We start from the raw sequence: 25,871 nt of genomic DNA, 5'->3' as shown, positions 1-25,871 counted from the left end.
ATAACTATATACTTTTAATTTTACAAAACCAACACAATATTCAAAATTTTATCATTATTACATATTATAATTTAATATTGATCTGATGGTTTAAATACTATATTAGATATTTATAATATTTTTAGCCAAGTTAAATTAATCTATGGTTAATATCAATTCTACTTTCACTTTGTGATAAATACTTATAATTTTACAAAACCAACAAATTATTTAAATTTTTATCATTATTATATATTTTATAATGCTTTAAATACTATATCAAATATTCATAATACTTTTTAGTCAAGTAAAAATTATTTTATGATTAATATCAAATATACTTTCATTATATGACAAAATAATTACACCTCTTTAATTAATTACTATAACTATATTATAAGAGTCAAACTCTAAATCAATTGATCAATATAATTATATTTATGTATATTAAAAATCAATAAAAAAAATAATACATACAACTTCTCAAAACTGTTATTTATCTTGTCTTCAAATTAATATACCATAACTAATCTATCATTCTCTATCATCTAATCAGACAAGTACTTATCATTACATGACATTCATTTAATTCCAAAACCAAAACATTACTTTAAATGCTACAAATCACAAGGTTTTCAAACACGCAGTGCAGGAGGAATACATGTTTTTCAGGTCGTGTCGATAAGTTTACTCTTCCTTTTCATCGTGGGAAATTATTCTCAAAGACACCCATTACAAGCCAATACTTAATCTTATTCCTTGTGTCCATATAATCCACGTTTTTCAGCAACTTTCAACTTTCAACAGATAACTAAAATTTCTTCAAGTCAATATGTCTGTGTGGTATTGACGTGACATATCATACATTGAAATTTTCTAACACAGGACTCCATTCTTATTGTTTTTAATCTTTTAGTGTTGCCGTTCTTATAGGTCAAAAAGATATACTCTAATATGAGGTGATGTTGTAATTATTTTGATTGAAGTTCTTTTATATAAATTACAATAATGTTTATATTCTTTTAGAATTATAATAATATATAAATTGTCAAATTATTTATGTGAAGAATTTCTTACATGTAAAAAATAATATGTTAACTGCAATGTACAGAATCAGTGGTGTTTTAACTATCTAGATTGAAATTTTTTATATAAATATTTGAAATTTATGAACATATATTAATAATTCTAAAATGATGGTTAATGTTTTGTTAGCTCTATAATGATGACACTAGTTATTGAAGCATTCCTACATGTAAAACTGTAATGACTTAACTAAGAAAGTAGTTTACTTATTTTGATCATTGAAATTTCTCTATAAAAATCCAGCATAAACATTTTCAACAAAATTGTACTCAATATACAAACTATTTATGTGGAACCCCCTCCCCATATAATATCATTGAAACAAAAGTATGACAGAACACATAAAAGTATCACAAAATAGATAAGACTCCATGTTCAAATCTATAAAAAACAATACAATACACTTGAACTAACATTAAACTTAAATTCCGTATATGAGATTTTCACACTCCATAATTTAATTATAATTAAATTAAATTGTCCTTCTTTGTGTTCTACTTTTGCAACTCCATGATCAATTGTTCAATATCTGCCTTGGAATTGTTTCTGAGCAGACAAAGAAGATTGTGAAAGACAAGTGGATCGCAGGGAATAAGAAGAGGTCCTTGATGCCCAAATCCAAACTGCTCTTCAGCCTTGTCCAGCAATGCACGGAAGACAGGATGATTAACACTTTGAGCAGGGATAACAAAGCGTTTAGTCTGCTCCGTAATGCCCGCGTAGACTGCCAGGTGGCCCTTGGGCACATCTGAGGGAACCCTCCCTGACTTACTCTGGACTTTTCTTCCAGTGCTTCCAAGTCTCTGCAAAATTCTACTTGCTTTTCTAACCTCCATGAATGAAAGAGATCTTTTGCAATCAATGTGTAGAGCAACGAACTTTTTTGAGCAATAATGGGAATGGAGAGGGGTATTTAAGGGCTTGTAAAGGGACGGTGGGTCGCAAATGGGTTTGTACATTCACACACAAATCCCGATTATTTATTTATTCGTGATTACAAACTGATAAACATGGAAGGCTTTGCAATTGGTTCTTTCTGCAAGTACCGCGGGGTTTTAAATTATATTTAAGATTATCTGGTTAACTTGTAAAACATAGAAATCTTATTTTGTATATAATGAAGTAATGTCAAAATCACAAAAGCATGTGAGAAGTCAAGGAAGAAGTCAATGACGACAAACAATATTTCTGTCTTTGGAAAGAAGTTAATCTAATGGTGTATGTAGAAGAAACTCCATAGTCATACTGAAATGAGAAAGAAAAAGTCTCACCAATGAAAGTGTGGAAGAAAAATCAAGTCTCTCCAGAGTATCTCATCAAGACTAGGAAGAACCCTAATCAAAGAAGAAACAATGAATGTAAAAGACTCAAGATCATCTTCCAATGAATAATCTATTAAGAGAAGTGATACCTGGTCAAGCATGTCCACCAAATGTGAAGTAGAAGAATGAGTAGCCAAGTCAGAAAGTCCTAAAATGAAACAATCCTAGAACCCCAAATCTGAAAGACCAATGATGTCTTGTTGTGTCAAAGTCCTAGAATCCATGTCAACTGTCAACTTTGATGAAGAATTTCAGCTAGAAGAAATGAAAGAAGAATGGTTGTGATACCATTTTAGAGTGAAGCTCTCAAGCTAGGATCCCAACCTACAAATATCTTTCACAAAAGTGAGTGACAAACAAATATTTCATCAGATAAGACATCATATATGAGAGCAAGTAGGTTAGGTAATGACAACTATCACCAACTACATGGTACAAAATGTAAGGTAACTAATATTCTCCTAGATAATAATGCATAAGTAAACTTGAGCAAGAGTAAATAATAATTTACTCCAACAATATCTAAGTATCCTTTCCAATATGTCATTAAATCCAAGACTTAACCAAACATGGAAATGTAGGTTTCAAAAAACACATGGAAGAACTTGAGTAGTCAAATTTGGAAATCTAAAGTTGTGCTAATGCTTAAATTTACACTTAGAAAATCCTAGTTTGTAAGTTGCTTGTGTTAGATAGATTAAAATGTATGATTGTTCAACTAGTTAAATGTCCTTTTTGTTAACGTAATGAAAGCTTTTTTGAATGTTATTTTAAATCATATTTCTACTATTTTTTACCATGTTTTGTATAGAAACAAGCTATCTTGAATATTAATCTTCATAATAATGTTGTAGCTAATACTATGAAACTGACTATGTTTTAGAATATTTTCTTTTTTAATATTTAAAAAAATAGATACTTGAAAGTATTTATGAACCATATTGTTCATCAAGAAAGAAAAATACTCAAATTTTACTCAACATCATATTAAATTTCAATTTCTCTAACTTGATGATGACAAGATATTGTATTCTACTTGACTTCAAAACCTATTTAAAGCTACAATATAGTCATATCTTTCGGCTACATCATTTCCAGAATTCAAACAATGCTTGTGGGGTGCTTGACAACTTCTTTTACCTTATATCAATCTTATTAAGTGAAAGCATTAATTCTTTATTTTTGATGAATAAATCATTTCTTTTAAAGATCATCTATACTCTACAAGATCACTTTTTTCTTAGGGTCCTGGACCCAACAAAACAACAAATTCAGAGAGTAGCATCACAGAATCTAGCATCCAACAGTCAGAAAAACAAACCACTTTAACCTCTCTCAAAAGTTATAAAAATCATCATGTCCATATAACTAAACATACTATTTTGATCAAGCCACATCTACCTAAAATATAGCTACGAATAAATAAACATAAAGATTCCATGAACATGTATCTCTTTGGAATTCTATCATTCTGATGATGAATCACATAGTATAATTCGAAACATTGATAGAAAAAAATACACACAATTGAATCTAGAAAATTTCAAAAGAATATAACATAAATTGTGGAAATCTCATAACATTAAGAGAAAATAGTTTTAATAAAAATCTGAAGTAAATGACATACAGACCTCTTCAAAAGAGCTTCACTATAACACCTACGCCTAACTATACTAGATATCATCAGCAGCCAAAAAAAAATAAAATAAAACAAAAACGGCTTAATCTTCCCTGATGAGTTTCCAGTTTCGCGCCAGTCTCTGCACCTGTTCATTCAGATTGTCTCCTCATTTTTGTCTTTGTCATCCAGTATTGCTTCGACAACTTTCTGACTTTTTTTTTTAATCTTGCTCTGTCCAGAAACATATCCCATAACTGCTTTCCTCATAATGCTATCAGTGATGGTGCACAGAGAACTTAAGGAATTGCCCATTTGATAAAATCCCTGCCTGTGACATCATTTTATATCAGTAGTTCAAAGTTTCTTAGCATACATTTTATGAACACTCAAATGTTTGCAGAGAGACCGTTTCTAACCTTTTTAATATTACAGAAACACACGAATGTTACCGAATTTGATATTTTTTAAGATTATGCAGGAGTTTGTGCTTATTCTAAGTAATCATTTATTTGCCTAACCCCCATAAATGAGCTATTGATGTCTACAAAGAGTGAGAGAGCCATGGCAAGCTAATGCAGATGAATGTATTTGATTAATAAGAGAGGAGCGACAGTGCACGTGAAATGGAACGTGGAGGACGACATTGGTTCTGCAAAACGAGCTGATGGTGGTAAAAAAATTCTGTGTCTGTCATGTTCTCATCAACTCTCATGCACTCAAAGTTATTTGGAATGTTTGTAAGAGACAATCAAGCATGTCTGGGTAGCGTAACCTAGTATTCAATATTGTCTATATTTAGGAACCTCTCTCTGCTATATCACCTCTTGGATACCCCATTTTGCCTGGGGAAATGCCAACCTCTCTTATATTATATTTATATTCAGTGAAACGCATCTACTGTATTTTTGTTGTATCAGTTTTGGATAGCACTTCTGTTTGAGTTTTTATGACGTCAATTTACTTAATAATTTGTTGTAGATTTAAACTTTTAAAATAAGAATAGTTAAAATTGAGATAGGTATAAATTTTAGAAAAAGGTAAATGATATTTTAAATTATGTATTCATGCTTTCAATCTATTTAATTTTATTTTTTTAATGATGTACAAAAATTACTTGATGATGTTAGTGATTTTTTAATTTCTTTATGATTTTAGATGTATTGTGCAAATCAGTGAGGTTCCATTGATATTAAGAGATCTCTTTTTAAAACTTTAATTGCAGGATATGTAAAAGAAATATAAAATTCATGAACAAGTTTCATATAAATCTCTTTAGTATAAAAAAATCAATATGTTCTCTAAATACAACATTTGTAGGTTTACACTATCTCATAGAATTTTAGTCAATGGAATAAAGACCAAATGTGAATCGACATACGTATAATCAAAATATAGTGGACGTTAAAGTTTCTAGTTATAAGGAGGTTTTCTTCCTAGGGTTCTTTCCTCTAATATGCTCTTTGAATCCTGTTTAAAAAATAAAAAATATTAATAAAAAAGTTTAGTGGAATAATCCACTTTTATTGAAAAAAAAAAAGAAGTCTCTAGTTATACATTCAATTGCAAACAATAAAATAAGATTAGATGGCTATAAGTTAAATGCTTACAATATAGAGATGTCCCACCAAAATGTGGTCTTTAATAGAATGAGGTTTTCACATGAATTTCTTTCCAAAAAATTAAAATATGAAAAAGGTCTTCTAAGATTTTTAGTGTATGGATACAATTCTATAATAAATTATTTTAATTGATTCAATTTTGGTAAAAATAAACTATTAATACACATAAGAAAGTTTTTATATGAACTCTTCTAAAGGAAGACAAAAATAAGCTTCTACATAATAAACATGATCAAATTTTCATACAAGCTTCCTTTTGAAAAAGGCAAGACAACAAAAAATTCCAAACAATTTTTTTCATTTATGATAGAAATTTTGTAACAAGTCATATTAACCCATTCATTTTGAATGAGTAAATTTGAACACAAATCAATAATATACAATTTATTAGATAGATATATATTTTTTTTACATCTAAAAAATAAGATGTTATATGCTAATTGTTTATGTATGACATTTGAAAGTGATCTAATATTATCACAAGATCAAGGGAGTAGTTGTTTTATATATTCATATAATTTAATAAAAAAAAAAAAAATCTCTTGTAAAAATTAAATGATTATTTAACACTTAATTATCTATAGTGAATTTTTTTTTAACAAAACATAAAATAGAGTAATATTAAATGGGTAGATCCTAGGTGTTGCATAGACATTTTGGGTACTTAGCTAGGAAAATTTTCCATCTTAAACTTAGCATGGCAGTGTGAGTCCTCATAAAACTTTCAATATCTAACATAAGTGTGACAATGAGAACTCAAATAATCATCTAGGTATTACTTGATCTTTGTATCACTCATAATGTTAAATGAATTCTGATAAAATATATTCTATAAGTAGAAATGAAAGTTTTTATTGATGTTCATGAGATCAACCAGTTTATGGGATTCAGGAATTGGAACTGAGACCACCTGAAACAAATGAAATAGTTGAAAGTCCCACCAATTATTCTTGATATTTTATAGCTCTTTTCTTACCTTACTTCTTCTGCTATGAATTTTAATCAGCTAAGTTGCGACCATCTTTTCTATCTTCTTTTCATCAAACAGGATCACTAAAGATCCGACTTTGAACATAATTGTACTAAATGTCTTTATTGTTTGTATGTCTTACACTCCATGATATAATGTCATTCTACCTCCACTAATAAATATAAGTAAAAGCAAGAAATCCGATCCACCCTATAAATATGAAAAAAATGCTACCACACAAATTTTTCATAAAACATCAAAACAATACTTGTTAAATACCCTCTAAGATGACTTTAAATGCTACACATCACAAGGTTTCCATACAAGCAGTGCTGGATAGAATCTGCTCAAAACTTGAAAAACATATACTTTAAAAAATTTCGGAGCTGACATGTCGATAAATTTACTCTTGCTTTTCATCATGGGAACTTACTATAAAAGACACCCATTACAAGCCAATATTTATTCTTATTCCTTGTGTCCACATACTTCACGTTTTCCAGCAACTTTCAACTTTCAACCAATAAATCAAATTTCTTCATGTCAATATTTCTGTGTGGTATTGACATGCCATATCATACGTTGAAATTCTGTAACACAGAACTCTATTCTTACTGTTTATATTCTTTTAGTGGGGCGGTTCTTATAGGTCAAAAAGTAATGCTTTAATATGATGTGATGTTGTAAATGTTATGATTCAAATTCTTTTATATAAATTCTCCAAGTTAGTGTTTAGAGAGTTCTATTGTTAGTGTTTATACTCTTTTGAATTTATATTAATATATCAATAGTTTATGTGAGGCCTTTCTTATATATAAAACTGTAATATTTTAACTGTAGTGATATTTTAACTATCTTGATTGAAATTTTTATGTAATTGTTAATATTCTTTTAACTATGTAATGATGTATCAATTATTGAAACATTCTTATATGTAAAAATGTAATGTCTTAACTAAGCCAGTACTTTACTTATTTTGATTGAAGTTTTTCTATAGAAAAGAAAATAAAACTTTTTCAACAAAATTATATTCAATATACTAAGTATTTATGTGAAACCCGCCTCCCCATATAATATCATTGAAACAAAAATATGATAGAACACATAAAAGTATCACAAAACAGATAAGACTCCATGTTCAAATCTCTAAAAATCTCTACTATGTACAACTTGCGCGCTATGCTAACTGTGACAAACAATGCACTCGAACTAACACTTTTTCAAATCTCTAAAAATCTCTACTATGTACAACTTATAGGCTGTACTAGTTGTAACAAACAATATATTCGAACCAACTCTGAACTTGAATTCCTTATATCAGATTTTCTCAATCCATAATTTAATTCAGGCTGAATTCCCTTTCCTTGTATTCTATTCTACTTCTGCAATTCCATGATCATCTGTTCAATCTCTGGCTTGGAATTGTTTCTGAGGAGGCAAAGAACATTGTGAAAGACAAGTGGGTCGCAGGGAATAAGAAGAGGCCCTTGATGTTCGAATCCAAACTGCTCTTCAGCCTTGTCCAGCAATGCACGGAAGACAGGATGATTAACACTTTGAGCAGGGATAACAAATCGTTTAGTCTGCTCCACAATGCCCACGTAAACTGCCAGGTGGCCCTTGGGCACATCTGAAGGAACCCTCCCTGACTTACTCTGCACTTTTCTTCCAGCGCTTCCAAGTCTCTGCAAAAATCTGCTTGTTTTTCTAATTTCCATGAATAAACAAGATTTTTTTGCAATGAATGTGTAGAGCAACGAACTTTTCTGAGCAATTATGGGAATGGAGAGGGGGATTTAAGGCACACACGACCGACATGGCTCGTGAAGGAACATTGGATCGCAAATGGGTTTGTAGTCCGTACGGGGGAAAATGCGCACACAATTCCTGATTGTTAATATTGGAGAATAGAAACTTATAAACATGGAGGGCTTTTGCAGTTGGTTCTTTGTGTCCGCCTCTCAGAGGTGGGGACATGAGTAGTCATGTCGATTTTGGAATAATTTGGAACGACACACAAAAGTGGGATCTCTGTAGCGTAGGCCCAGGCAAGTGGCTCGGGGTTTTATCGCCCGCCTGTCGGTTTGAAACAGAGATCGTTTATATATATATATATATATGGAGGATTTTATAAGTTCATATAAAAGAGGATTTTACAAATTCCATTCAGGCGCATGAGTTTTTAGGTTGAAATGTTTAGATTGAGGAGTATTTATTGGATTACAATTTCGTCAGTCTTTTGTGATGTTAGGGTCTCATATTCATTCGGATTTAATTTCTGGTGAGCTCATTGACAAACATTCAATATCATGATAGATTAAAGATCTATTTATTGTTTGTTAGGAGAAGTATAGAGTAGTCTTAATAGCTAACTTCAAGCACCCAAGATCCTAAACAGTACATTAAATTTTGACGATTTCTTTTTGTTGTTTCATATGCGACTTAACTGTTTATAGCTGTTGTTGTGGCTTCTGGGTAGTAATGATTCATATTGTGAGATCTCTTATGCATGCAAGAGCCAAAAGTGGTCATTTCGAAATATAGATTGATACCTATTTAAGAATGCCCAATAACCATGCACCACAACCATTTCAAAAATTATCAATACTTATGCACAAGTGCCAGAATACTCGTACACCATAATATTAATAAAATTGTACAAAAAATAAATATTAATTAAAGATTCTCTATCTAGCTTCATAAGCATAGAAATCTTACTTTTTATTTATATATGTTGTAATTTAAATTACATAGACTATTTGATCTGTAGCAGTTTATTATCTATCTTGTGTGTGAAGGGAATCGCATTTTGTATCGTTACCACGTTTTGAATGAAAGGGAGTTGAATAGCAGCAGTGAAACGTGGACGACACCAAAGCAACAGACGACCTTACTTTTGTAAAGCATGCAACCTTTTTTTTTTCCCATAACGACGTGTGCTTTTCTTGTAATTGAAAGGGAGTTAGCTGTGATGGTGTGGGGGACTCCACTTACGTGTGTCTACTTCATTTTAAGCTGGCTCAAAGCAGACCAAAGCAGACCATTTATTTACTTTTTATTGAGAAAATGATGTTGTTAATTATATCTTCTACAAGATTAGATAAGAGTAAAAACATATTTATTTAATGTTTTTAAATAATGCGTGTTTTTTTCATATTTTTTTTTTCTATGTATATTTATTCTACCATACTCATCTTTATTAATCATTTATTATGCATATATGTTAAAAGTAGCACTAAGTCAATAATAAAAGAGCTTCATCATTGAAGATAAATCCAAGATTTTAAACTTTAAATTTCTAATCTTTACCTTCAATTTTAAACTTTAAATTTCTAATCTTCTTATCCATTTTCACTTGTTGTTTGAGTCAATTTGATACACATTTGCACAACTTACTGCTATATAAAAAATAAATGAAAGTGTCCTATAGACTAGTTTCAAATTCAACTTGGTACTAAAGCTTCGATTTGATAATTTGTGTGTTAAAAAGATTCAACTTACTTTTGTTAAATTATAACTAATTCTTGAAATATATTGTAAAACTTCTAGTAGTTGAGAAGACTACAAACATAAGAATTGAATAAAAGTGATGAGGACAAGTTGAAGGGAATTCACAAGATGAAAAAAGTGTATCAACAAAATAAGTAATAAAAACTCAAAGACTAATAACTTATACTCTATAATTTGTTTAAATGGAATGTAGGAGATCTAAGGATGCTAGTACATTTAGTACTATTCCTAAACATGAATTTTATTAAGATAATGCGATTCTAATAGATAATAATGTCAATTTCAAGTTTCCTAAGGTTAATATATCACACCTTTATTATAAAAATGTATTATAATTCATTTTCAAAAAATTAAAATATAAAGAAGGTCATCTAATTTTTTTAGTGTATATGTACAATTCTATAATAAAGTATTTTAATTGATTCAATTTCGATAAAATGAAATTATTGACAAAATTATTAATACACATAAGTAAGTTCTTACATGAGCTCCTCTAAAGAAAGACAAAATAAGCTTCTACATACAAAAATTGGTACATTAGGAGGACTTTGTAATATCATTTTAACCGATTTGACATAAACTCATTAACAAGTTAATAATAAACATGAGCAAGTTTTCATACAATCTCTCTTTATAAAAACCATAAATTTTTTTTGCATTTATGAGTGAAATTTTGTAACAAGTCATATTAACCCATTAATTTTGAATGAAGTAAAAATGAGCACAAATCAATAATATACAATTTATTTGATAGTTTTATAATTTTTTTGAAATCTTAAAAATAAGATGTTATCTGACATTTGAAAACAAAAAATTGAAATTGATGGCAGAAGATCAAGGAAGTAGTTTATATTTAGATAGTTTAATTAAAAAATAAAATAAAAAATCTTTTTTTAAAATTAAATGATTATTTAGCACATTTATCATTTAAAGTGAGAAATTTTTTAACAAAAAATAAAATGGAGTAATATTAAATGGGTAGGGAAACATCTATGCAACAATTAGGATGCGCCTTTGATCATATTTATTAATTAATTCAAAATTAAAAAGATGTACTGTGATTTTCAATTAATTAATAAATATGGTCAAAGGAACATCCTAGGTGTTGCATTGACATTTTGCATACTTAGGTGCAAAAATTGTCCATCTTATACTTAGCATTATAGTGTGAGTCCTCTGTGGATAAAACTTTGTATATTTAACATAAGCGTGATAATGAGAGCTCAAATAATCATCAAGGTATTTATTACTCTTTGTATCACTAGTAATATTAAATGAATTCTGATAAATATATTCTAGAATTAGAAATGAAATGAAATGAAAGTTTTTATTCATGTTCATGAGATAAATCAATTTATGGGATTCAGGAATTCGAACAAAAACTATCCTATACAAACAAAATAGTCGAAAGTACTGCCAATTAATTTTGATATTTTATAGCTCTTTGCTTATCTTCCTTCTTTCGCTATGAATTTTAATCAGATTTTGTTTCCATATTCTTTGTTTCATCAAACAAGTCACTAAAGATATGACTTTGAGAATATCTATATAATTGTATTGGATGTCTTTGTATGTCTTACACTCCATGATGTAGTCTCATTCTATCTCTACTAATTGAAATAAGTAAAAACAACAAATCCTTATCCACCCACTTTATAAATATGAAAAAAATGCTACATATCACAAAATTTTCATAAACCATCAAAACAATTCTTATAAAATACCCTTTGGGTGGATTCACAATAGTGGTTCCCACTTTCACCTATGAAGGAAAATCACGGGGGTGGGGGGAAATGTTTTAGGGGAGTTCGTATGAACTACCATGGTTCGAACGAACTAGCCTTGGAGGTTCAATCAAACCCTCCAATGGGGAAGGGTTCTCTTGAACACCAATTTAAAATTGGGTTGAGTAAATCCAATAAAATATTATATTTTAAGGGGTTCACTCGAACCCCCCGTTAGAGCGAACCCCTTTTCAACCAAAAATTCCAACGACTGCTATATAATTCCAAATTGACAGTTGAGATGTTATTCTCAACTATCAGTCTGGGCTCCACAAAGGTGGTTAGAGTGAACCCCTTGTCATTTTTTTGTATACGACTTTCATTAGTAGTCGTCAACACTCTTGAGAAGTCATCATTCAACCTACATTGTTTCAAGTGCAAAAAAATACCCTTTTTCTTGATTAATTATGTTAGTTTTTTGTATTTTTTTAATTTATTGTTTAATTTATTTTAAAAAATAGCGAATAAAATAGTTTTTTTTTTTTCTCAAATAAATAATTGTATATTTAATATTTAGTTTGAACATTTTAGAAAAACGTTAGAATTTTTTTAGGAAAACTTAGATAACAATTTTTTTTTAGAAAAATAACAATAGAAAATTTTAAACTATGTCCACTTAAGTCAACTTAAACTCAATTTAAATTAAAACCTATTTGACCCCTTTTAACATCCTAGTACACAACATGACCCCTTAGGAAACCATATGACCCCTTAGGACACCATATGTCGTAACAGGTCATACGATGTTCTAACACCATGTGTGACCCCTTATGACCCCTAATGACATAAAATGACCCCTTAAGGAAACATATGAACCATTAGGACCATATGTTGTCATAAGGGGTCATTTGGTGTCCTAACACCATGTGTGACCCCTTAGGAGCTCATATGACCCTTGACGACTCGAGATGACCCCTTAGGACAACCTATGAACCATTAGGACCATATGATGTCCTAATGTTTCATATGTTGTCCTAAGGGGTCATTTGTTGTCCTAACACCATGCGTGACCCCTTAGGACCTCATATGACCCCTAATGACACCAGATGACCCCTTAGGACAACATATGAACCATTAGGACATCATATGGTACTAATGGTTCATATGTTGTCCTAAGGGGTCATCTGGTGTCCTAACACCATGTGTGACCCCTTAGGATCTCATATGACCCTTAACGACAGCACATGACCCCTTACGACAACATATGAACCATTAGGACCATATGATGTCCTAATGGTTCATATGTTGTCATAAGGGTTCATTTGTTTTTCTAACACCATGTGTGACCCCTTAGGACCTCATATGACCCTTAACGACACTATATGGTCCCTTAGGATAACATATTAACCATCAGGACCATATGATGTCCTAAGAGGTCATTTATTGTCCTAACTCCATATTTGACCCCTTAAGACCTCACATGACCCCTAACAACACCACATGATCCCTGAAGACAACATTTGAACCATTAGGACCATGTGTGACCCCTTAGGACCTCATATCTCCCCTTAAGAAGTTGTAAGTTTTAGTCGACCCTCTCTATCTCTATCTCTCTCCTCAAGCCATTTTTTATTATGATTTATTGTTTAATTTTTAAATGTTTAGTAATATATTATTTAACTTAACATTTTAAATTTAAAATACATTTAGTATAAATACTATTTTCAAAATTAGCATCTCTCTCTCTCTCTCTCTCTCTCTTCGCTTACTTAATGTTAAAATTTTAAACTTTATAGAAAACTTTGGAATTATTTTGTATTGCATTATGTATGAAACAATAGAAATCTAATGTTTATTTTTTCAATTTTTAGTAATATATTAAATTTAATGTTTAAATTTAAACTACATTTCTAGTATAAATACTATTTTAATTAGTATCTCTCTTTCTCTCTCTCTCTCTCTTCCCTTAATGTTAAATTTTCAATCTTTTTAGAGAACTTTGGATTTTTTTTGCATTATGCATTATATCAACGAAACAATGGAAATCTATGTTTTAATGTCTCGATCTTTCTCTCTCTCCCCTTAAGTCAATCTTTAATGTTTTTGTATCTAAACTTAAATTTTTAATGTGTACATATTTAGTAATTATTTCAAGTATAATTTGTAACTTTATGACACTTATATAGATGGAGGATTAGGCTATAGATCCACAACACGTTGCATGGTAGGATTAGGCTCCTAATCCACAATAGGATTAGCTTGTGCCTGATATCGTTACCATATTTCTCTATAGTGATAATGAGATGCGTAAGTTGAGATTGATTTTAGATGATCCATGCACAAATGGTGTGTATATAAATACATGCCAATCCATTTATAGTAGTTTGCAGACACTGAGAGACAAATTAGGGACCCACACATCATATGCACCACATGTTGTTGATGCCATTTTTAGGTAGTTGAGGGATGATATTAGGGGTGATGTTTCCTTGGAGGACATGCAAAAGCGCATCCCCAAGGAAGTCATCAAAGAATGATGTTTCCCACAGTATCATGAGAAGAATAAGGTGAGAGGGTAGGTCACACAATGCATAGATCTATTAGTGGTAGTGAATATATCCCCGTGTTTCTTAGTTGCTCATGGTCGTTATCCTAATAACGACCATATATCATTATACTTTGCACAACAAGTGTATGCTAAGGCTCACTTGCATCTGAAGGTCAACTACCTTGACCTTCTAGGATATTATGGACATGGGCGAGGTAGAGTTGCTAACAGAGATTTATATCATAGGGGTGATAAACATGCACCCACACATAGGTGACTTGTTGGTTAGAGATTCCCAACAATAGCCCTAGACCTCACCCCCACAACACATCGAGTAGTGATTTCTTATCAGAGAGAAGAAATTGATACCATTGGAGATATTGCATCAGTTATAGCATGATTTCTTCTGATAGGCTAGATAGATCATACATGATAAGTTGATCACATCTGAGATCATCCATAGGTGCATCTTCCAATCATAGGGTGGCTGATTTAGATCACTATGCTATTACTGGCATTCCCTCACTAGATGGCATAGCAACTATATCAAGAGGTGCTCAACATGTACAAATGTCTTAGTATTCATCCAAGGACCTCTTACATTCATACCATTTCATTTCATCCCTACTTCAGATACCATTGGATGACGCCAGAGAGGAGATTCTTAGAGACACGAAGGCTGTTGTATTGACTTATATGGTAGGTCATTCATAAAATTCTCATCACTCCATTCATGCTCCAGGTGACCCCCTACAAATCACTCTACTGCTACAGATGAGGAGATATGAGCTGATCAGGTGCATATCACACCAAAGGGCTTGGGTTCATTTGAGAAGAAACTACGAGATTTGAGCTAGACTGATCACTCATTCGTACTAGTAGAGATAGATATGCAAATGCAAATGATGCGGTTGTGATATGTTTGTAGGAGATGATCGGAGCATACCTCCTGATACATAGGTACATGTGCACATAATATTTGATAAATAAAAATGTTGATATATTTGCTTATATTTAATCTACAATTTTTATAATTTAACTAGTATCATATATTTCAAACTAATCCTAAAATGTGTATGTAGTAGATTCCTCATGTCACTCCTACCTTGAGCTTAGAGTGTGTGCATAGGCGATATTCTTTTGATGTGACATTTGCTAGTGCATAGGTAAAGATTTTGGATTTTATACATTCTCAAACTCTATGTTTTATGATCTATTTGATTTAATATCCATACATGAAAATATATTTTATTTATTCAACTTTTACAGGGATCGATTGGAAATCCATCAGACCAAGACTCTCACTCAGAGGGTCGCTCTGTCTATAACCAACATGATTCAGACTGATTTGACACTTTCTAGCATGTGCCCTTGTAGTACACACATGTTTATCTTTATATATATGGACTTTCTTCTAGACATATTACATTGTTACACTTGTTTATATAGACTTTCTCAGACATGTGTTGGCTGTTTACCTTTAAATATACATTTGATATACTTTATATGTTTGACATTTATATGTATGTGCATTTGACAAGACATCATACATGTTTATTTCATGATACATGTACTTTATAATATATATGTTTGATTGTTCATATACTACATACATTGAGGTCCATTTATTATATATATACATATATACACATATATATATATATATGTATATATGTATATATATACATATGTATACACACACACACACACACACACACACACACACACACACACACACACACACACACAGAGAGAGAGAGAGAGAGAGAGAGAGAGAGAGAGATCATGTATATCTTAGATGTTTAAGTTTTGAGTAGATCATGTTCAGATACATAGAAACTAGAAATGTGTACATCTTCAATTTTTAATTATATGTATCTTAGATGTTTTTAAATATATAGCTTAGAGAATAGGTCCTTGTTTTAATTTACATACATGGCATCCTAATTTAAATATCATATGTATGTACACATAAGTGCATTTAATTTACATATATACATGATCCTAAAATTGTACATCCCCCTAAGACAAGTCCTAATTGTACAACCTAATTTAGATATCATAAAAATTTACACATACATACATCCTATTTTAATTAAAATATCATTTACAAATGCATTTATGATAATGAATACATCCTAATTTACTTTACATACATACATTAAGTATATACATCCTAATTGTACACATCCCCTAAGAAGACATTTTCAATTTTACATCCTAATTTGTACTTTTCATACACATGTACTATTATTTAAATATCTTACATGCATGGATGTGAAATTAAATAAATATATAGATCCTAATTGTACATCCTAATTTACTTTACATACATGTACATATACTATATTATTTAAATATCTTACACGTACATGTGTATCCACTTAAGAAATCTTTCAAGCTACATGTATACACATGTCCTAATTTAATACATAATTTCATATTTAACTATTTAAACAATAAAAATACATACATACATACATACATACATACATACATACATGTGGATGTCCTAATTTAATATCGAATTTCATATTTAACTAAACAATATGGTTCACATAAGCCATATATATCACATGCAATTTAAATTCAAACAATACATAATAATTTATTCATTTTTTAAAACAAGTTAAGTTCAAGAATCTTATTAATTCAATTCATGAGTTCAAACACATGTACTAAGGCATACTAAATAGTTCATACCACATCAAGTGGTTCTGACTAATCTTCAATAGCACTTAATATTTTTTCATGCTCTTCACTATCTATTCTTCACTTTTGAGACTACCCATAACGTGGAGCTATATGAAGAATTAGACCAACAACATTGACCAGGTGGCTATACTGATATATGATTGTTGTCAATTTGATATTCAGTAAAATGAATCCCATGTTGAACAATTTTGACTTGTTTTCAATATGTCCCTTGCACTACAACTGAGCTTACATATAAGAAACAACAAATTCCTCTAGGTTCAAATTTTTTTGAAAGTGTATAAAAATTGAAAATTCATGCATAAAATCAATTAATTAAAACACATGAATAAGTTCAAAGCTATGGGAAAGGACATCCCATCTCTCATTTCAGCTTTTGTTAAATTCTTCCTCTCTTCTATGCAACACAATAAATAATAATTAACACCTTCTACATTTCCAACCTCTACTATGACTGAAAAAATATCTCTTGCAATTCAAATTTACATTAAAAATTAAAACTTATAATAAATAAAATGTATATGATAAAAACTTGCAACATTTTGAAATATATATAATTTATAGGACTATATATGTGTGCATGTACCTTTTTTACTCAATCCTGAAATATGGTCATAATCACTAGAAATCAAAGGACTTTCTTCAAAGCTTTCCTCTTTATTTTCCTCATATGTTTAGTAACAACTAGTGTCGCCAAATTCCATTCACTGACATATCCAAGCTCTTAGTTCTTGCAACTACCATAGTTTTCCAAAATGCAATCACAACAAAAACATGAGTAATCCCTAGTGTACAATGTCCATGGGCAATTATCTATACTCATGACACAATGCAAAGATCTTGTCCTACCCACCCTTTTTCATCCATGCATTGATCTTCTATCCACACCTGCAAAATGTATATGCACGCACATATTTGTAAAAAAATGAACTAGAAAAATTTAATTGAATACTTCTAAGACAACTCCCTTTTTATTTATATTTTTGTTTAACTCAAACTTGAATTTAAAAAAAAAAAAGAGATCGCATACCTGATATCTCCCAAAACACTCTATATGGAATGGTCTTGTTTGTTCTTGATGATGAACCGAGATAATTTGGTTGCAAAAAGTGTTTCTTACATCATTCAACAACATCATGTGCATCATCTATATGATCTCCTGCATAATTTATTTGATTCTTTCTTAGAGAATGTTTGATACAAGCTGTTGCACCATCATGTTCACCCTTTCCATGCCCACTCTAAAAAAAACTCCAAACATGTTGTATTTTATCATTTTGATGATATCTACATAGTGCATAAAATGGCCTCAATGATTTCAATTGTGAGGCACATCCATTGGACCAAACAAAATGTTTAACTATTGTTATGCCTCTCTCTTTCAAATATTCAAAAAAATTCTTAAAGCAATATTCTACAAATGTGTGTCATGCTCTTTATCATCACTAATATAGAAGTGGTATTCTTTTTTAGTGACACATTTTTCAAATGTACTTTCCACACCATCCAAATGCAATTTTGCATGTCGATAACACACATGAACAATAATAGTGATCTGCTTTGGAAAGTAATGCTCTGATTGAATCTTTTTTTGATGTGCAAAAGAGTAATTGTTTGCGAAGTTCACTACTGATAAAATAGTTCCAAGTGGGAAAGTGTCTCTTAATGTTTGAAAATATTGTGCTTGCCACTTGCCCAAAAAACCATGTTGTATGTATGGTTTTATTAACTTATGAAAGTTTTCCATAAATGTCCCAATAGGTATCTCCTCTTCTCTATAATCTAACCTCGTCAATTCCATACAAAATTTTGTTTGAAAATTTTGATACTTGTACCTCTTGCAATTTAACATTTTCGTCATGTCAGTATCTTCATTTGTCAAAGGCAATTAATCCAAGTATCCACAAGAAAAAGCATGGATATGTGTCATACTTTGGGCCAAATAAGGATAGTTTGACCAGACTCAGTCCAATCAGACTACCTCCAGGTCGCGTGGCACCACGTGGTATCGAAATGGCATCGAGAGTTCAACCGAACCAAGTGTGGCTACACTCAGTTCGACTGGATTCCATCAGTTCAAACTCTTTCATTCAAAAAAATATTCAATTTTTTTTTTACGTTAGAACTAAGGTTAGTCCTGCCAGACTGAGTTCAGCTAGACTCAATCCGACTAGACTAGCCTATGTGTCATGTGATGTGGCACAAAAAAGGTGAAAAACTCTTTATTTCTGAAAATTTCCACTTCTGCTCAATTTTTCTTAAAGCAGAATATTTTTTACAAAAATAAAAAAATGCCATTTTGTAGAGCTCGAAGTCATGAATCTAAACATATAATTTTTTTAGTATTTTGATTAATTTTAATATTTTTTATTAATTAAACATCGCGAGTATCTTTTTAAAGTTAAAAAAGAGGCTGATTAGAAATTTTTTAAAAAATATTAAATGATATTCTGGTTGCATTATCATATGATTTATCACATAAGATAAATTCTATGAGTTGACTTGTGCACTTAGGAGGAGAATTTTCATAACCATAACTATCTTCTCTAATCCTTTGAAACACTTGATAGTAGAGATCAAATTCAAGGTAATAATGACATCAACAAGTTTTAAATACTTTATTTGCCTTCATATAATATGGCCTTAACTTTTCAAACATTATTTTTTCAATCTTATATGATGGTTTGATTTAATAAATGACACATACAATTCATTTATTTTTGTGTCTAACCAATGTTTTACATAGAGATCACAACGATCAAGGCCAATCCTATGTTTGATAACATCTATACTATTTGATGAAGACTAAGTATCATCATTCCAAAAACTTGAGACCAAGTTCCTAACAACATATTCAATCCAATTGGAATGAGGAGCTCTGCACATAGTTTCCCAATTCCCTTATGAGGTAGTATCATCCAAAGTCTTTCTCCTTTACACATATTTTGATATTGTCCTTCTACTAAAACCAAACTTAGATGCCAATGAAGAGATTTGTCTTTTTTGAGGCATTTTTTCATTTAGTATAGTTGTCAACATCACTCTTCTAGACATGCCCTTATTTGATGTTCGATATTTTGTACCGATGTTCACCAAACCTTTCTTAACATTTTCAACAATAGACATTATTTCTTTTGCACTTTTATTCAGTAACCTCCCTTTAGTATGTCTAGGTTCTTCACTAAGACATTTCAATTCATCTACATCCATTTCAAGTAAATGATCTAAAATTTTATATGAAATAATTCTCTTCACCTTTTTAATAATATGCTCATCCATACCATTAGAAGGTGATGCCCTCCTAAATGGCAGAAGGTTAGTTTATGATCAAACAACACAAAACACACAAGATATTAGAGTTAATCAATCAAAAACTAAACACAAATGAAGGCATTCCAAGAGAGATACTAAAACACATACTAATGAATCTAACTAAAGAAGTAAGACAATGAGACATCTCCAACTGTCTCTTAGCATGAGATTAGCTTCTTCTCCCTTGTTCCTCTCCTCTCCAAGTTCCAAAATAGTGTAGCTCTCAGCAGCTTTTTGCACTATGGATGCTTATGGAGGATTGAGATTGTAGAATAGCTCTAAACATGAAATGAAAAGCTAATTTTATGCTAAAATGATGTATTTTAACCAAAAGAAAAGATTTAGTTATGCTATGCTAAAATGCTCTCTAAAATGTCTATAGTCTAAATGCTTACAAGTTTTCAGGATCTGGATTATGAAGGAATGGGCTCTATTTATAGGAAAAATGGAGCAATGGATGGCCAGGATTGAAAGGTTTAATCAAGGGTCAAGCTTGAAAGTTGGGGATCCATGTGCACAATTGGCACCAATAAAATAATGACAAGTGTCAACACAGGATTGGGTTGAAAGAAGAGGTTGGAGGCATTAAAGGCCTGAGAAGACCTCATGGTTATCTAAAGGCTAAGGATCAAGCCTAAATTAGGATTACCCACTGGATTAGGAGTTAATCCAAGGATAAACCTTTGTGCAAATGATTAAGAGATAATCATGGTCAAAGTATTAAATGCTTGATGAGACCTTTGTGGTTGGGTAGAGGTTGAGTCAAACAAATGTTTTAACCATGTGGGAGGGTTGAATTAACCATTAATGGTTATTGGAGACTTTGGGGAATTAAGTGGTTGAAAGTTGGAAGCCTTTAATGGTTTTCAAAGACTTTGGGGTTTTTGGTGGTTGAAGGTTGAAAACCTTCAATGGTTATCCAAGACTTTGGGCCATTTGAGAAGTGACTCCATTTTGCTTAGGAATGTGACAATAATTAGGGGATGGATTAGGCTAATTAGGAAGGGGTTAGAAGAATCTAGAAGGTGATTAGATTTTGCAAGTGGATTTGGTGGGTGAGGGAAAATAGAATTTTATTTAAAATAAAAATTCATTTATTTCAAAATGTGTGCAAGTTGCATTTGTAGGAAAATGCAAGTGGGGTGGGGATAATGATTTAAATAAATGTTAATTTATTTAAAAGAGGAAAAGGGGGTTTTAATTAAATAAATTGATTTTATTTATTTAATTGATGGGAATTTGATTTAATGAATTAATTAAAATAAATTGAATAATTTATTTAATTAATAGAAGAATGTTTGGGGATGAATTAATTAAATATTAATTTAATTAATTGATGGCTAGTGGATTTTTAATCAAATAAATACAAAATATTCATTTAATTAAAATGGACAGATTTATGTGACTACATTTGCCCCTCTTTGAGACGGTGCAGTTTATCGCATCGTTTTAATGAAAGAAAAACTGGTGTGAAGAATTGCCCCATAAAATGTAAATTTAATGGGTGGTATGCCCCCTCGAGAGATGGGCCGAAAAATTTTGAAAAATCGGGCGATCTCTCGAAAAAGAATGAAAATTGGCAGGGTGATAGAAGGGAAGAAGTGAGGTATACTGGTGAAAAATAGAAGAAATCGGGAGAAACATGGAGAAATGGGGGGCTCGGGAAGTTCACAGGGACCACGGCGATGAGCGGGACAAAGTTACGGTGACGGCGGGGGGTATAAATGGGGTGAAAGGGGGTAAAATAGGATCATTTGTGACCGCGACCAGTTGAAAACTAGAGCTCTGACAGTGACATTTGGAGGAGCAACGAGGAGCGATGATGCCGTTTCCGATCACCGAGCACAGATTTGAGCGAGTCCGCCGGTACCAGCGCCCAGCCGACTATGGACCAGTGGTACGCAAATTCGAAAACCCACTTTTTATGCATTTTTGGTATGTTTTTAGCTAAGTCCAAGTCAAGTCGGAGCAAGAGCGCTGGAACTATGTTTTTAGCACTTTTGCTCCATAAATTAGCGCTATTGTGCCGCAATAGCGCTTTTGTAGGCTAGTTGTAGCGCTTTTGTATGAATTTAGCGCTTTTGCAAGCAAGTTTGAGCGCTTGTGATAAATTAGCGCTACGGTAGGGTCAATTGAGCGCTATTGATGTTTAATAGCGCTATTGTATATTGGTTTTAGCGCTTTTGATTAAATAGCGCTATGGTGTAGTTAATTGAGCGCTATTGACCGGAATAGCGCTATTGTGTAGCTGTTTTAGCGCTTTTGTTTGTGTAGCGCTATTGCAGGGCTTTTTGAGCGCTATTGATGTGGTTGTAGCGCTTTTGTTCAGAATGAGTGCTATTGTAGATTAAATAGCGCTTTTGCTTTAGGATACAAAATGCCCCAGTTTCGGACAAAACAAATCTCCTGATGCCTAGCGATGGATGGATGACGAGGTGAAGTGGGAGTTGTTTTGAACCATAGCAGCCCGATGAGATTTAGGTCATTTGTCAGGAGAAATGCCTGTTGAAGTCTAGGTGGCCATGATTGCTTACCTGTTGAGACCCGAAGATACTTGATCAAAGTATCTGATGATAGTCTAGGTTTAAACTTAAGAAAGTTTGATAACAAAACAACTGATGGTGGTTTGATGAATGTTTATGTGCAGGAGGACTTACGCGTGTTGCAGTTACGCGAGCGGCACCCCGCAACACAGGGGTTGCGAGATCGTTTGACTCAGATTGAGATTGATTGTATTGCGGCTACTGGGCTCTATGAGGTGATGCATATGCCCGTGATTCGGATGAATCACGGCCTGATTACAGCGTTAGCAGAGCGATGGCACAGTGAGACATGCACGTTCCATCTGGCTCAGGGCGAGATGATGGTGACTTTGGAGGACGTGTGGCGCATTCTGCGGATTCCGATTCGAGGGCGGCTGGTGACGTATGATCGATCCTGGGGGACAGTGTCTTGCCAGAGGATTTTTGATGAGGACGTATTCATTGATGATGGGTCGATTGCCTGGGAGGATATAGTGGCACTATATGAGCCCCTTCCAGCAGTTTTGTCAGGGATCGTGGGAGGACTTCTGTGTCCAGACAGGCGGTCACATGGATTGGCGGTCGGATGGGGACAGGTGATTGAGATGATGGTGACAGAGGGGCCCCGATATGCCTGGGGGCCGTGCGTGCTAGCGCACATGTACCAGGAGTTGCATGAGGTGGTGTACAGAGAGCGGGGGTCTCTTGCAGTAGGCATGACGCTGCTGCATGTGTGGGCATGGGAGCACTTACCAGTGACTCGACCAGTGAGTCTGAGATTCCGAGCCGTAGACCAGCCCTATATGTTCATGTATAGTGGTATGATGAGCCAGCGAGCTCTCAGCTATACCCAGATGCGGCAGGCCAGATCCGAGCGATCACAGAGGATGCAGAGCAGTGGGGGAGTGATGGGTCCTCTACGGCAGGAGAGATCAGGGGATGTAGGAGGGAGTGGGGGTTCGATGAGGCCTCCATGGAGAGATGGATCAGGTGGTGCCGGTACCAGTGGTGGAGTAGGTAGGGGTGGGGCAGGTACAGCATCTGGCCAGAGCGGCATCTGAGAGAGCATTTTTGCATACATATATTGTATCTTTGTCTATTTTTGGACTGTATCTTGGATGGCTCTTGGTAGCCGATTTTGTAGACTTCATTGTACTCTGATATATGAGATGATATATATGAGGAGGTCCCATATTTGTGATGATTATGCATGTGATTATGTATGGATGTTTATGCTTGTTTGTGATTTTTTTTGCTTAGATGTATATGTGTACATGTATGCATTTGATGAGAGGTTTCGTTTTATGCATGTTTTTATGATGAGTTATGATATGAGATACTGACATATGAATGCAGGATGATATGTTCTTGAGTTATGTAATGCTTTATTGTATGGAATGCCATGATGAGGATATATGTTTATGCTTGATGCATGAACAAGATTTTTGGTATTTCCTATTTTGTTAATGATGCGATGATTTAGTTAGATGAAATGATTTTATGTATGGATATGCATCTAGATGATATATGCTTATGTTTTTGATGGACGAACAAGATTTTATGATGTTTCCTTTTGCGATGTAATGATGAGACGATTTATGTGACAATGTTAATGCAATGATTTTATGTATAAATATGCAGCTAGATGTGTGTTTTTAGATGAATGTAATATGGATAAAAAAAAAAAATTTAAGTGCAAATGTTTATATGATAAATGCAGATGAATAAACAAATGTAAAGGACAAGTGTTTATATGATGATGCCTAAATGAATGCAGATGAATAAACAAATGTAAAGTACAAGTGTTTATATGATGATGCCTAAATGAATGCAGATGAATAAACAAATGTAAAGTACAAGTGTTTATATGATGATTTTAAAATGAATGATTCTAAATGCGTTTTAAATATGTTGGTAAGTGCAAATGATAATGGGATGATACGATAACTAATGGGGATAATAACTGCACCTTTAATGCAATGTGAATGAATCCTAAAAATGAACATTATAAGATACTTAGTAATGAATGAAGGCATCTTTTAACTATAAAGAAATGAATGCAAATGATAAATGATGAAAAGTTTAATAAAATGATAATGGATAATTGATATAAGATGAATGCTTATTAAAATGATGCAATACAACCAAAGACAATTTGATCCCATGAATGAATCTAATTATTTATGATTGATGAAAATGAAAAAGTAATGTCAATAATGAACTATATGCAATGTTTTTGAAAAATGACATGAATGGACGTAATGCAAGATGCACCTAAATGCAAGGATGATATGATCATGAGGAATGCAAGGTTTTTAAGACTTTGCATGATGCATTGATGATGTATCAGAGTACTCGGTCGTGATTGTATCCAAGACCAGCTTAATTTTCTCTTTTTTTTTCTTTTTTTTTTTTTTTTTTTTTTTTGCATATAAAACCTCTATATGAATGAATGAGTGGATGGGTGATATGCAACGGAATGCAATATATAAACAGATGAGGTGAAATGACGATCCATAGTGCTTTTTTTTCATCATTGAGCTTTTAAAATGTTGGAAGAGAATACAAGCATCTTGACACAATGATTCAAGATGACCTGAGTATTTCTTTCATGGATTTTAATATAGCAAGTTAATACAAACGACTTGATATAAGGGTCAAGTCGACCAGAGTATTGCTTGCGGAACAGACAAGGATTATCTCCTTTCGTGCATGACTTGGATCGTCCTCCTTGACCTTAGGCTTGATCAGATCCTGAGACAAGTACATACCGTACTAAGAAAATAAAAACCTTTATCCAATTTGGAGGAAGAGGAATCAAAGGATGAGCATTGTACCTGCAACCAAACAGTATATATACATAAAGAATAAAAGAATATGGATCCTTGGTAATGGTTCATGCCCCAGAACTTCATCGGAAATAATGCGCAAATGATACAAAAC

The 25,871-nt window shown here is 32.3% G+C and overlaps 2 protein-coding genes across 2 annotated transcripts; both read right to left on the bottom strand.

Moving 5' to 3' along the window:
• Positions 1–1,559: 1,559 nt before the first annotated feature.
• Positions 1,560–1,901, bottom strand: LOC131056146 (auxin-induced protein X15-like). The gene has a single exon (XM_057990495.2). It carries the CDS (start codon positions 1,899–1,901, stop codon positions 1,560–1,562), a length of 342 nt encoding a protein of 113 aa, XP_057846478.2.
• Positions 1,902–7,734: 5,833 nt separating this feature from the next.
• Positions 7,735–8,480, bottom strand: LOC131056142 (auxin-induced protein X15-like). Its single transcript, XM_057990492.2, has one exon. It carries the CDS (start codon positions 8,313–8,315, stop codon positions 7,974–7,976), a length of 342 nt encoding a protein of 113 aa, XP_057846475.2. The 5' UTR covers positions 8,316–8,480; the 3' UTR covers positions 7,735–7,973.
• Between the last annotated feature and the right edge of the window lie 17,391 nt (positions 8,481–25,871).

This window comes from Cryptomeria japonica, chromosome 2, assembly GCF_030272615.1.
Source record: "Cryptomeria japonica chromosome 2, Sugi_1.0, whole genome shotgun sequence".
Classification (NCBI taxonomy): domain Eukaryota; kingdom Viridiplantae; phylum Streptophyta; class Pinopsida; order Cupressales; family Cupressaceae; genus Cryptomeria; species Cryptomeria japonica.
The sequence above is the reverse complement of the archived record's forward strand: the minus strand, read 5'-3'. Positions and strand labels throughout refer to the sequence as shown.